This window comes from Lithobates pipiens, unplaced genomic scaffold, assembly GCF_037356315.1.
Source record: "Lithobates pipiens isolate NorthernLeopardFrog02 unplaced genomic scaffold, aLitPip1_a1.2 Scaffold_28, whole genome shotgun sequence".
Lineage (NCBI taxonomy): Eukaryota > Metazoa > Chordata > Amphibia > Anura > Ranidae > Lithobates > Lithobates pipiens.
In genome coordinates, this window is record NW_027507789.1 from 127,027,120 (window position 1) to 127,039,182 (window position 12,063).

At 47.5% G+C, this 12,063-nt stretch overlaps 1 protein-coding gene across 1 annotated transcript in view; it reads right to left on the bottom strand.

The window, feature by feature from the left end:
• The window catches only part of LOC143934798 (integrase/recombinase xerD homolog), a 30,047-nt gene extending 18,287 nt beyond the window's left edge, over window positions 1–11,760 (bottom strand). The window contains 5 exon segments of the mRNA XM_077458423.1: window positions 9,052–9,098; window positions 10,359–10,439; window positions 10,545–10,990; window positions 10,993–11,502; window positions 11,586–11,760. Of these exon segments, the coding sequence (XP_077314549.1) occupies window positions 9,052–9,098; window positions 10,359–10,439; window positions 10,545–10,990; window positions 10,993–11,502; window positions 11,586–11,760 (1,259 nt within the window).
• Window positions 11,761–12,063: the final 303 nt, after the last annotated feature.

Consider the following 12,063-nt stretch of genomic DNA (forward strand, 5'->3'; position numbering starts at 1 on the left):
AGTTTAGGCCGATACGTATTCTTCTACATATTTTTAGTAAAAAAAAAATCGCAATAAGCGATTATTGATTGGTTTGCGCAAAAGTTATAGCGTTTACAAAATAGGGATAGTTTTATAGCATTTTTATTAATAATTTTTTTATTATTTTTTTTTTTTACTAGTAATGGCGGCGATCAGCGATTTTTTTATTGTGACTGCAACATTGTGGGGGACCCATCGGACATTTTTGACACATTTTTGGGACCATTGTCATTTATACAGTAATCACTGCTATATAAATGCAGTGATTACTGTGTAAATGACACTGGCAGTGAAGGGGTTAACCAGTGGGTGGTAGTGTAGGGGTTAAGTGTTCCTAGAGGTGTGTTACTAACTGTGGGGGGGTTGGGCTTTCATTTAGTGAACACTGATCTCTGCTCCAATCACATGGAGCAGAGATCAGTGTCACTAGTTGCTAGGCAGAATGGAGAAATGTTATTTACAACGGCATTTCTTCATTCGGCCGCTCCGTGAAACGATCGCAGGGATGCCCGCGGCGATCGAGTCTGCGGGTCCCGCGACCGGACTCACGGGGGTCCCGACCAGCGCGGGAGCGCGCCACCCGATGGCAGGGCGGCAAATTTAAAGGGACGTACATGTACGCCCATTTGCCTGCCTGTGCCATTCTGTCGACGTACATCGTCATGCGCTGGTTGGCAAGTGGTTAAAGACAGTTTGCTCATTTCTCCTTTTTTTGTTTTTTTTTTTTGTTTGTAAACTTCCCACAACAACATTATTGTATTTTTTTATCTTTGGTTTTTCGTTTTTAATCTACAGGAGGTTGTTTAGTGTTGGTACCCCTTGTTATTCATTTCTTCCTTTTGGAAGGAAAACACATATGCAAGTATTTCATCAAACCAAAAAAACCTTTATTTCGGTCGGAATAAAATAAAAAGAGAAACGCAGCGCTGGAGAAACTTGTTACTTTGGTGCAGCCTTTGGCCCCCAGTGCAGACATGAACAAATTAGAATAAGAAAAATTGGTGGCCTGGGGAGTACATATCTCAGGGAGAGAAGTCTGGTCCCGAAGTCCTAGAGAACAGGAAATTCAGATGCCATTTATGTCCCCAGGATGTGGTTCTTCAAGAGGCTGCATCTTCTGGCAGACCAGACTGAACCCAGGCCATCACTCGCTCGTCTTCCTTCGGCACTTCCCAACAGGCATCCTTCGAGGCTGTGGCTGGGCTCCTGTAGTTGGGGCAGGAGGAGGAGAACGTTGGTCGACCTCCTGACTGCCACTTGCCACAGCCTCCCCCCGACTGAGGTCTTCCTGTTTATGAAAAGGGGACATAGTTTTAGTTTTTTGCTCATCAATCACACCATTTTGTGCTCCTGGCTTTTGCAAATTGAATGTTACAAAATAGAACAGACTATCATTCTGAGCCCAGCATTTTTATTTCTCGTCCCAATCATTTTTGGTCACTACTGTCTCTTGAGATGTAAACCACTTTGTTAAATCCCAACTTACTGATCAATAATAAAATCTAGTTAACATCATTAAATGTAACACAAGAAATATGTTCAACAATGCAATACCTGTCTCAAGCTGGGCCCCACCACATGTTGCTGCCTGGAAGGCCCAGGTTGGACGTTGGAAGCCTCAGCTGGGGGTGAAGGATGCCTTGAAGGAAGACGGTCGAGTGGTGGCCTGGGTACCCCCTGGTCTACCAGAAAATGCAGCCTGTGGAAGTAAACCATCCTGGGGTAATAAACGGCATCTGGATCTCCTGCTCTCAAGGACTCCAGGTGCTTCTTTCTCTCCCTGAGATATGTAATCTTCATGGCCCCAATTTTCATATTCATATAGGCCATGTCTGCCATGGGGACCATGATCCGCACCAAAGAAAGACGTTTCTCCAGCGCTGCCTTCCTCTTTCTTATGTCGTAAAAAAAATCGTTGTGGATCTGCCACAGGCAGGGCATCTCCCTGTACATTTGGAGGAATAGCCCCATAAAATTGGGGTTTTGGAATGGATCCATCTTGTCTGCAAGACACAACACAAGACAAACCCTCAAATACTAATAATGCCATTAAAAACCCTCCTAATCTTGTCCCAACATCGGCCTAGATAGAAGCAGTCTAGCCTAGTGATGCACCAAGTTACAATTTTTGCCTTCATTTGCACGATCATCGCGTCCGCGCCTCACTCTCTTCCCAGATCGTACAGACGATACATGCGTGTTGCGTTTTATATACAGTGTGCATGTGTGAAACTCCGCCCGCCCCTGACGTTCTTTCTAGACTATTCCCTGCCCCTTCGCTTTCGGCGCAGTGGGGAGAGCACATGGCGGAGAGAACGCAGGTGCGGAATCACAGTTCCACTAACAAGGAGGAGGGGGAGGAAAGCCCGGAGCCTGAAACGTCCCGATCCAGGAAGAGAAGATTTAAGGTCTCAAATATGTCTTTTGGAGAGATGTTGGAGATGGTGGACATATTGAACAGGACCGACTATGTTGGGAAGTATGGACCTTACCCAAACCCAAATATCAGACTAAAGTTGTGAAGAGTCTTCAGAAGAATTTTGGGGTACAACGATCCAAGGATCAACTGAGAAAACGCTGGTCAGACCTGAAACTGAGGGAGCACGAACAGTACATAATGATCAAGTGTGTTCTTCAAAAAAGTAAGTAGGTGTCGTGTGTTCATATGATTATTCTTGCTTGCATACTGCTCCATGTGCTTTGATTTCATGTTGTGCATTTTAAAATGGCCACTTTCAATTTCATGGTTTCATTCGTTCGTAAGAAACATCGTTCTGCAGGTAATTATTCCAGCTTAACAAAGGGTCCACAATAATGTTCTCACCTTGGAACTCGGCCAAAAAACACAATTGTACAACACTTCCAAGCAATGTTTCAGATTCCTATTTCTGCCTCATAGGGGAGAGAAGACTCGGCAAGTATGAGGACACCAGGGACCACACCCCTCCCAAAGAAGGGCAACTTCGAAAACCAGAAACAAAGGAGCAGGAGGAGGAGGAGGAGGAGGAAGGAGAGATCGTTGAGGTTGGGCAAATTGTCACCACAATAGGTGAGTGTCGGAGAACACAGCTTCGGTAAGCTCATCAATGTATGTCACCATATTTAGTACATGGTGTGTTTTTTTGCTTTGTTTTGTAGGTGATGGGGAAGAAGATTCCCGTTTTACCAGTGAAAGTGCCCAGATCCTGATTGGGGGGATAATGGGGTGCAATCGGGATTTGGAAAATATACAGCAAAACATCAATGATGTTACAAAATAAAATGAAGAACATCATTGATGTTTTGAGGAGAGTGTGAAACAGAAAAAACTAGATAGGGTTTTAGTTTTGCTATTTTAAAACACAACTTTTGTATTTATCAAAATTACAAATTTGGAAGATGCACAGAGTGGGTAAACAAAACACATGTTTTGTATAAAGTGGTTGAGATGAAGGGGTTGCAGCCCCAAAGCATGTACATTGATCCCCCATGATGGGAGATAGCACATGTTGACACACTGTGTGCATCTTCCAAATTTGGATTTTCCAGGGGTGACACCCCATGTGATGAAGGTAATATCAGCCCAGTTTGTACATACTCATGTCTGATATTGTCTTCACTTTTCAAAGTTGAACTTTGTAAGCTCCTGTGTTCTGTATTTTACGCTTTAATACATGCCTGTTTACACAAAAACACCAAGTAAACAAAATTTTACAGAAACTCTGTTTTTGATACACACAATTTCTTGGTTTGTTGTAAAAACCTTTTCTAAACGCACATGTGAATGTGCTTGGACTAAAAAGTTAAATTATCAACAATGTGTGGCTTCCTTTTTCATTGTGCCAAAAATGTATTTGGAGTAAAATTTTAGTTTGTGCTGAGAAGGAGTGTGATTTACTAAAGGAAACTCCACATGTGCCTTTAGTAAAAAACACCCACAGTGGGGTGTAAATTTGGACAATCATGCCATTTTCCTGCCATGGTGCTGAAAATGAGCACGATTTTGGTCAGTAATCCACTACATACATTAGTTACCAAAAAAAAGGTGTGTGTGTAGCAGACCCACAACATAATAAGATTATCTGAAGAAGAGACTGTCCCCTCATCTCACTCTGAACTTGGGTTTGCACTGTTGTTGAAAAAGGCACAACTTGAAAAAACATAAATATACCTAGGAGACACCTAAAACCAAGCCAAGCAGTAAATGAAGGAGTTTCTGAGAATTTTTTTTTGGGGGAAAATGCCTCTCAGACATTGTCTGGCATATCAATGGCCCCCCTACCCACAAAGTAGTCCATGTATTGGGTTATAACCTCACGGGCGCTTTGGGGGGGGCAAGCCAGGATGAGCAGGTTCAAGGCCCGTGAGGTTATCTTCATTTTCCAGCAAGTCTGCTTCTTGTTGGCCAACTGAGACCGCATAGTTCACAGAAACTTTTTTAAGAAAATTGTGCAGAACACAGCACGCCAGCACTATGTGATTCAGTTTGTATTCCGCTATGTGAATAGGCGTAAGAAAAAGGCGGAACCCGCTGGCCAGTATTCCAAAGGTGTTCTCCACCACTCTTCGGGCTCTGGACAGGCGGAAATTAAAAATCCTCTGGTCTGGGGTGAGGGTGCTCATCGGGAAAGGCCGCATCAGATGGTTCGCCAGGGCAAACGCCTCATCCGCGACGAAGACGAACGGGAGTCCTTCCTGATTCTCCTCTGGGGGTGGCAAGCCCAGACTGCCATTCTGGAGACGCCAGTAGAACTCCGTCCGTGCGAAGACTCCACCATCCGACATCCGTCCATTTTGCCCCACGTCCACATACAAAAACTCATATGTCACAGACACCACCGCCAACATCACGATACTATTAAACCCCTTGTAGTTAAAATAGTACGACCCCGAGTTGGGTGGTGGGACGATGCGGACGTGCTTCCCATCTATTGCTCCTCCATAATTGGGAAAGTCCCAATGACTGGCAAAGTGGGAGGCCACAGTCTGTCATTCCTGTGGCGTTGAAGGACACTGTGGAGTGAAACAAGAACCAAAATTAGTAATTTGACAAATCAACATTGCAAGCAGATTAGACACCAACATTTTTGGTCAGAATTAGTATAACATTTTGGGAACTGAGTATTTAAAGCCTAAAGTATAAGGTCCCCTTATGAGAGTCATCACCCCCCCCCCCCCCATCTGATGGGCCCTTGCTAAAAAATGAGGGGGGATGTTTTGGACAGGTAACCCTCTCCACTTGATTGAGAGCTGAATGCCTAAATAATGTGTGATACTTTCCTTAGTTACACTATTGGCAGCCCACCTTACAGGTAATAAGTGTCATAATACCAAAAAGAAACCAAAATGGAAGCACATTTTGACAATCTGCTATTACATATCAAGATAATTAATAGGTGAAAAAACTAAATAAAAATAGCATTTGAAAGTATTGAGGCAGGCCCTTGCACTACATGCTTAGGTGAATTCATCCATAAATGTCATCATCAAAAAGGTAGGTATAGTGTGTATTGGGTTTGGTAAAGTCATCAGATAGAGGATTGCTATCAGCTGAGCTAGCAGTTGGGGGGAGGGGGGTTCCTATTGAGTTTGGCACAACCCCAAAAATTAAAAAAAGTGACTCTGTACGAATTGAAGCACACACATCACATTTGTAGACATTATAGGGGGTGTTTAGGGGAAAACAATACTATGGACAAAAAGCTGACAAAAGACATTGGTACGTGACTAGACTATAGTTTTATGGGCCAAGAAGAGCATGGTGGGGAAGTTAGTGAGGCAAATATGCCTGAGGACAAAGGGGCAGAGCATATGAATTAGAGCATATTGCAATGATGGTAATTAGGGAATGAGGAAAGAAATGCAAGACATTAGCAATCATGAAATACATAGAATGTGATGTTAAAGGATAAAACTTACCTTCATATAGTCCTTCTGCAGGACCTGAATGATGGCAGAACAGGTCTATGGAATAATGATACCCAGAGCCTGGGGGGAGATGCCTGTAGAGAACTTGAGGTCCTGAAGGCTTCTCCCTGTCGCCAAGTAGCGCAACATGGCGATGAGGCTCTGCTCCGGAGTGATGGCTTGCCGCATGCAGGTATCCTGCCTGCTGATATAAGGGGTCCGCAAAGCCAGCAGACGGTGAAAAACGGGGTCCATCATCCGGAGATAATTCCTGAAATCATCAGGATTATTCTCCCGGATCTCATGGAGCAAAGGCATGTGCGAGAACTGGTCACGCTGGCGCAACCAATTCTTGGTCCACAAACGCCTCCCCTCCCTGTTCATGGACCGGGCTTGTGTCAAAGTAAGAACCCCAACACGAAGCCCCTGCACAGCACAAACTCTACGACGAGTACGTAGACGAAACATGGTTTCAAAACGGTTGGCTGGTCAGAACGGACAACAGAAAGCACCGATAAACAGCAAGGCCTGAAAGAACGACCTGAATAGCAGAAGCAAGTAGACAATAAGAAATTCCTTTCAAAGCGTACTATACCAAGATATAGTCCACAATGAGAAACAAATACTTACTGACTGCACGCACTGATTATCAGATACGCACACACAAGCACAAACCGAAAAGGAGTAGCGATCTGAATCACTAATCTGAAAAGCGCGAATCGTCTCTCACCAAACTTCTACTAACATGCGATAGACACGAGATCAGCAGAAGGAGCCCAAAGGGTGCTGGACGTGATGCTGAACTTCCCTTTTGTAGGCCCGCCATACACGGCTTACATCACCGCTTTCCGACAACTTGGTACGACCATGTGTATGCAACATCACTCCGAATTAAGCCGTCGGAATAACTCCGACGGATTTGGTCGTCGGAATCTCCGATCGTGTGTACAAGGGCTTACAGGTTTAGGGCAGCTGAATAAGAATGACAGGTACATGAAAACAAGGGTAAAGTTAACAGGTACAAGGTGCAAGTACAAGTACAGAAGCAAGATCTCTGGCTAAAAGGCAGCAGAATCAGGATGTTTGGCACACAGGACAAAGGAAGTATGAGCCACCTGAGGTGGAGGTGGAGACTAATTTATAAAACCGGTTGACTGCTGTGAAACACCTGTTGGTGGACACTAGAACTAAACTAAATTCTGACCCAAACGGAGAACCCTACCCTAAGTTTATGGGACCCAAACTTAAAAAAGCAAAAGTCCCCATTTTGAAGCACGTATATGCACGTTATTGGCCATAAAAAGGGTATGGAACTCTGGAAAACCACCAAATGTCTGCCATTTGACAGTTCTTATATAGGTAAGGGCAGGGCCACCTGGCGACATCACCTGGTTTGACCACCCCCTTGTGATGTCACTGACCCAGCATGCACTGGTCAGTGATGTAACAAGGGGGCAGTGCCAGGTGGCTCCACACCTTACCTATATAAGAACTGTCAAACGGCAAGCCAGGCATTCGGTGGCTTGCCTTAGTTATATGTAATGGCAAGGACACCTGGTGACATCACCTGGTGGCACCACACCCTTGTGACATCACCAACTCAGCATGCCCCAGTCAATAATGTCACAAGGGGGTGTCACCAGGTGGCTCCACCCCTTACCTATTGTCAGGGAAATGGTCAAAGAATGGGCAATCCTGCCAGCACTTGTTATGGTTGCGCCAGACACGTCCTCATGCGCGCACGCAGGTGCTCGAAGGAGGGTGCACACAGACGCACTTGCACACCATGACAGATGACGGCGCCCCCCTGGCCTATTTAAACCTGCCACTGACACTTGTAGAATGCTGTTATATCTTCAGCTTCCCAAGTCTCCTGTGCCTTGTGTATCCTGATCATTGGACTTCCCACTACCAACCCGGCTTGCTGTACCTGTGGTACCACCTTGCACGGCTGCCAACACAGTTTACCCAGCGGACCCTAGCTGCTCTCTGCTAACCAGCTCATCCAACAGCAGTATCGGCAAACCGTGCTTCTTTGGGCACTGCACTCCCTGTATCACTCCCAGGGGTGCGGTGCTCTTAGCCGCAAGGGACACCCTCTCAGAAACCCGGCCTTACACCAAAGACTTGACACCTGTATAAGAACTGTCAAATTGAAAGGCAGGCATTCTGCATTCTTTATTTAAAAAACTGTCAATTTTTTGGGGGTGAATGGGTAGGGGTATTATGTACCCCTACCCATTCACATGGCGGGTGGGATCTGAGGAGACCATTCTCCAACAACATGGGGACAAGATGCTTTAGGGCAGAGGGAGCAGAGCCCCCCACCCCAAAGCACCTAACCCCCCCATGTTGAGAGCATGTGGCCTGGTAAGGTTAGAAGGGCACTTGCTCATCCCACCCTTTCCATGCTTGGATAAGGATCTGGTATGGATTTGAGAGGGGGGCTGCGTGCTGTTTTTTTTGTTTTTTTTTGGCATGGGGTTCCCCTTAAAATCCATGCCAGACCTGGAGGGCCTGGTATGGATTGGGGGGACCCCCACGCCCTTTTTTTTTCACTTTTTATTGTTGGCAATGCTTTTTCTTTTATCAAGCTTTCAGCAGGGAAGCCCATTGACAGCTGATTACTTCTCAATTGTTAAGGATGCGGCGGGCAGCTTCCCAGGCTTGCTCCTTAACAACCAGCCATTCACTATGCCATGAATAAAGTATAACTGATGTTGCCCCCTTTGTATGTTGCTACCCAGCCACCCAACTCCCTCTGTCACCTTCCCATTAAAGAGACCACACCTTTACTTGGAGTAATAAGTGGCCGTAGCAGCCTCTTTATTAATTAAACATAATAAACATATCAAAAGAAACAATGAACTTATCATATAACTGAATACACTGAAAACGCGTTGGTCTTCTACAGGGCCTTCCCTCTCCCCACCCATTAACATACCAATCAACCGGCACTGCAATCGTATTAACTGTACCAGGCCTCAAGCTGATATGCTAGCTCAGAGGCCACCAACTCTTGACCGCAGTGCCCCCCATTCACCATCTTCCATATAACCATTGTTATATGGCATCAGCAACGAGCCCATATCTCCAATGGGTCCTGCATCAACTTCTCTGTGGGGAGGGGTTATCTTCCATTACCTGACAGGAACCAACATCCGCCAACCGCTACGACATCCAACCAACATCTGAAACAAAAACATGTTAACACCTCCTGATAACAAAGGATTGCCACGCCCATCCACCAGTACCCCGTCCCCCCTCATCGTATGCAACTAGGGAGGGAGGGTGGGAATCTTCTAACCCTGACTGACGCTGGGGCGGGCAGCGCTCACTCCTCGTGGCGCTAAGCTCCGCCCCCCTGCTCTATCTACCTATCCTTGCTTCCCCAGTTCACTTCATTCATGCATCTCTCCGCCTATCCCCTGCGTGGACGTCTTCGAGCTTTCTTGAATAAAGTATAACTGATGTTGCCCCCTTTGTATGTTGCTACCCAGCCACCCAACTCCCTCTGTCACCTTCCCATTAAAGAGACCACACCTTTACTTGGAGTAATAAGTGGCCATAGCAGCCTCTTTATTAAACATAATAAACATATCAAAAGAAACAATGAACTTATCATATAACTGAATACACTGAAAACGCGTTGGTCTTCTGCAGGGCCTTCCCTCTCCCCACCCATTAACATACCAATCAACCGGCACTGCGATCGTATTAACTGTACCAGGCCTCAAGCTGATATGCTAGCTCAGAGGCCACCAACTCTTGACCGCAGTGCCCCCCATTCACCATCTTCCATATAACCATTGTTATATGGCATCAGCAACGAGCCCATATCTCCAATGGGTCCCGCATCAACTTCTCTGTGGGGAGGGGTTATCTTCCATTACCTGACAGGGACCAACATCCGCCATAGCAAGCAAGGATAAAACCTTAACCTTGCGCGCACCGCCACACCTGCAATGCCCGTTCAATCCCCTCCTGGAGACCCAAGGACCACAGATCCACCCCCACGTCGTTCAGGTGTACCCCATCTACCCGTAGGTACCTCAATGTGTCCACCTCCAGCACCGCGTGTCGCACAGCCAGCCCCCCATTGCGTACCACGAAACGGCTGATGTCTTGATTTACCTTCCTCCTGGCCTTGTTTATCTTTTCGACGGACCTGGCGAACCGCCATGTGGACCTGGCGACCATGTCCGACCACACTATGATCATCCCAGGAAACGCCGCCCTAAGGCGCAGGAAATCGTACTTAATGTCTCTTGTGATGTCTAACTTGGTGCGCAAGCCCAGGTCATTACCCCCTAAATGCAACACCAATACATCAGGGGGCCGATCAAAGCCCGTGAAGCGGTGAACCTCGTGGACCATCCTGCTCCAAAGCATGCCCGGGAACCCAAACCATTTTATGTAAGCCTCCCTCCTTGAGATGCCCAGTTGCCTACCCTCCGGTCTGACATCACCCCTCCTGGCTCCCCAGCACACATACGAGTGCCCCATAATCCAGACCAACCCCGGTGGACTACCTGAAAGAAAGAACAAAAAAAAAAACACATAACAGTCACAGGACGTTCACCACACAAAAACCCATGCCGACAGCCCCCCCTATTGCTATCCAACTAAACACACACCAACTCCGGTCTAACATAGGACCTAAACCTCCGCGATTCCCACCGGCCGATCCTCTTCACCGATTCCTCATCCAATCCCCACCGGACCACTTCCATCGCAGCCCCGATCCTGAACGAATGAGAGGAAAAATTTTCCCCCCCTAAACCCAAGGCCAGTAAACATTTCCGAAAAACCGGCATGAACTGGAAACGCGACAAAAATTCCCCTCGTTCGTGCAGCAGCAAAGGACCCAGCAGAGCCGGTCGGCAATCCAAAAATTCCCGCAGGACGAGAACCGGACACAGATGGCAGCCCGGAATCGCAAACACCACAACTTCCTTGCCTTTCCCATTCTGATCCGTTTTAGACCTGCATACCTTCATGGTTACCCTGTCAGTCAAGCAAGCAACCTCCTCCACAAACAAGCCTCCCCGCCCCCGCTTAGAAGGGCTGACCAATTCCCCTATCGGAACGCCCCGAAAAAGGCCAAAACAAATGCGGCTCTAAACAACACAACCTCGTACCCCGAGGCACACACCACCCTCAGCTTTTCACAAATTCTGCCCAATAATTCAAACGACACCGGCCTCCTGTCGTCCTTTACCTGGCGACCCTTCCGGTAACCCTTCACCGCCTGACGCACCCAAAAATCTTTAGTTAAGTCCGGCTCACCTCTCAGCTTGAACCAGAACGCTAAACCCGCCAATTTCCGCCCCACACTGGCCACCGATATGCCGTCCTCCAAATTCCGAGCCACAAAGTACAGCACCAACAGCCTATGATCCCGCACGTCCGCCTGCACCTGCCCACACAAGGCTTCCCACTCATTCCAAGTCCTCTCGTACGCCGACCACGTTCCCCCACTCACCGACCTTCTGATCCAACCGGAGACTCTTCCAACGCAAGCCTCCACAGTCACTCTGGGCAGGGGATCCCGTGTTCCTCCGCTGCAGGAGCCAACTCCCAGAATTTGTCCCACTGGAAACGAGAGAGTGCATCAGCTATAACGTTGTCTATCCCCGGCAAATGCACTGCATGTAGAAAGATGTTCAGTTGCATACAGCGAAAAACCAAATGGCACAGCAATCGCACCACTGGTGGGGATGCCGCCGACATTCTGTTCAGCACCTGCACCACCCCCAAGTTGTCCACATGGAAACGCACTTTCCGATCCCGGAAAGCTTCCCCCCAAAGCTCCACCGCCAGCACCACCGGAAAAAGCTCCAGCAGCACCATGTTCCGCAGCAGCCCCCCAGATCTCCAGGACGTGGGCCAGGGGCCCGCACTCCATGCCCCTTGAAAGAAAACCCCGAACCCAGCTGCCCCAGCCGCGTCCGTGTAGAGTTCCATGTCGAAGTTACTCACCGGCCCCGAAATTCAACAACGCCCATTGAATTGCTCCAAAAACATGTGCCAAATCCGAAGGTCTTCCCGATGTGCTTTCGACAAGCTCACGAAGTGTTTCGGGGAAACCACCCCACCTGTACTGGCCGCCAACCGCCAACTGAAAACCCGTCCCATTGGTATAATCCGGCATGC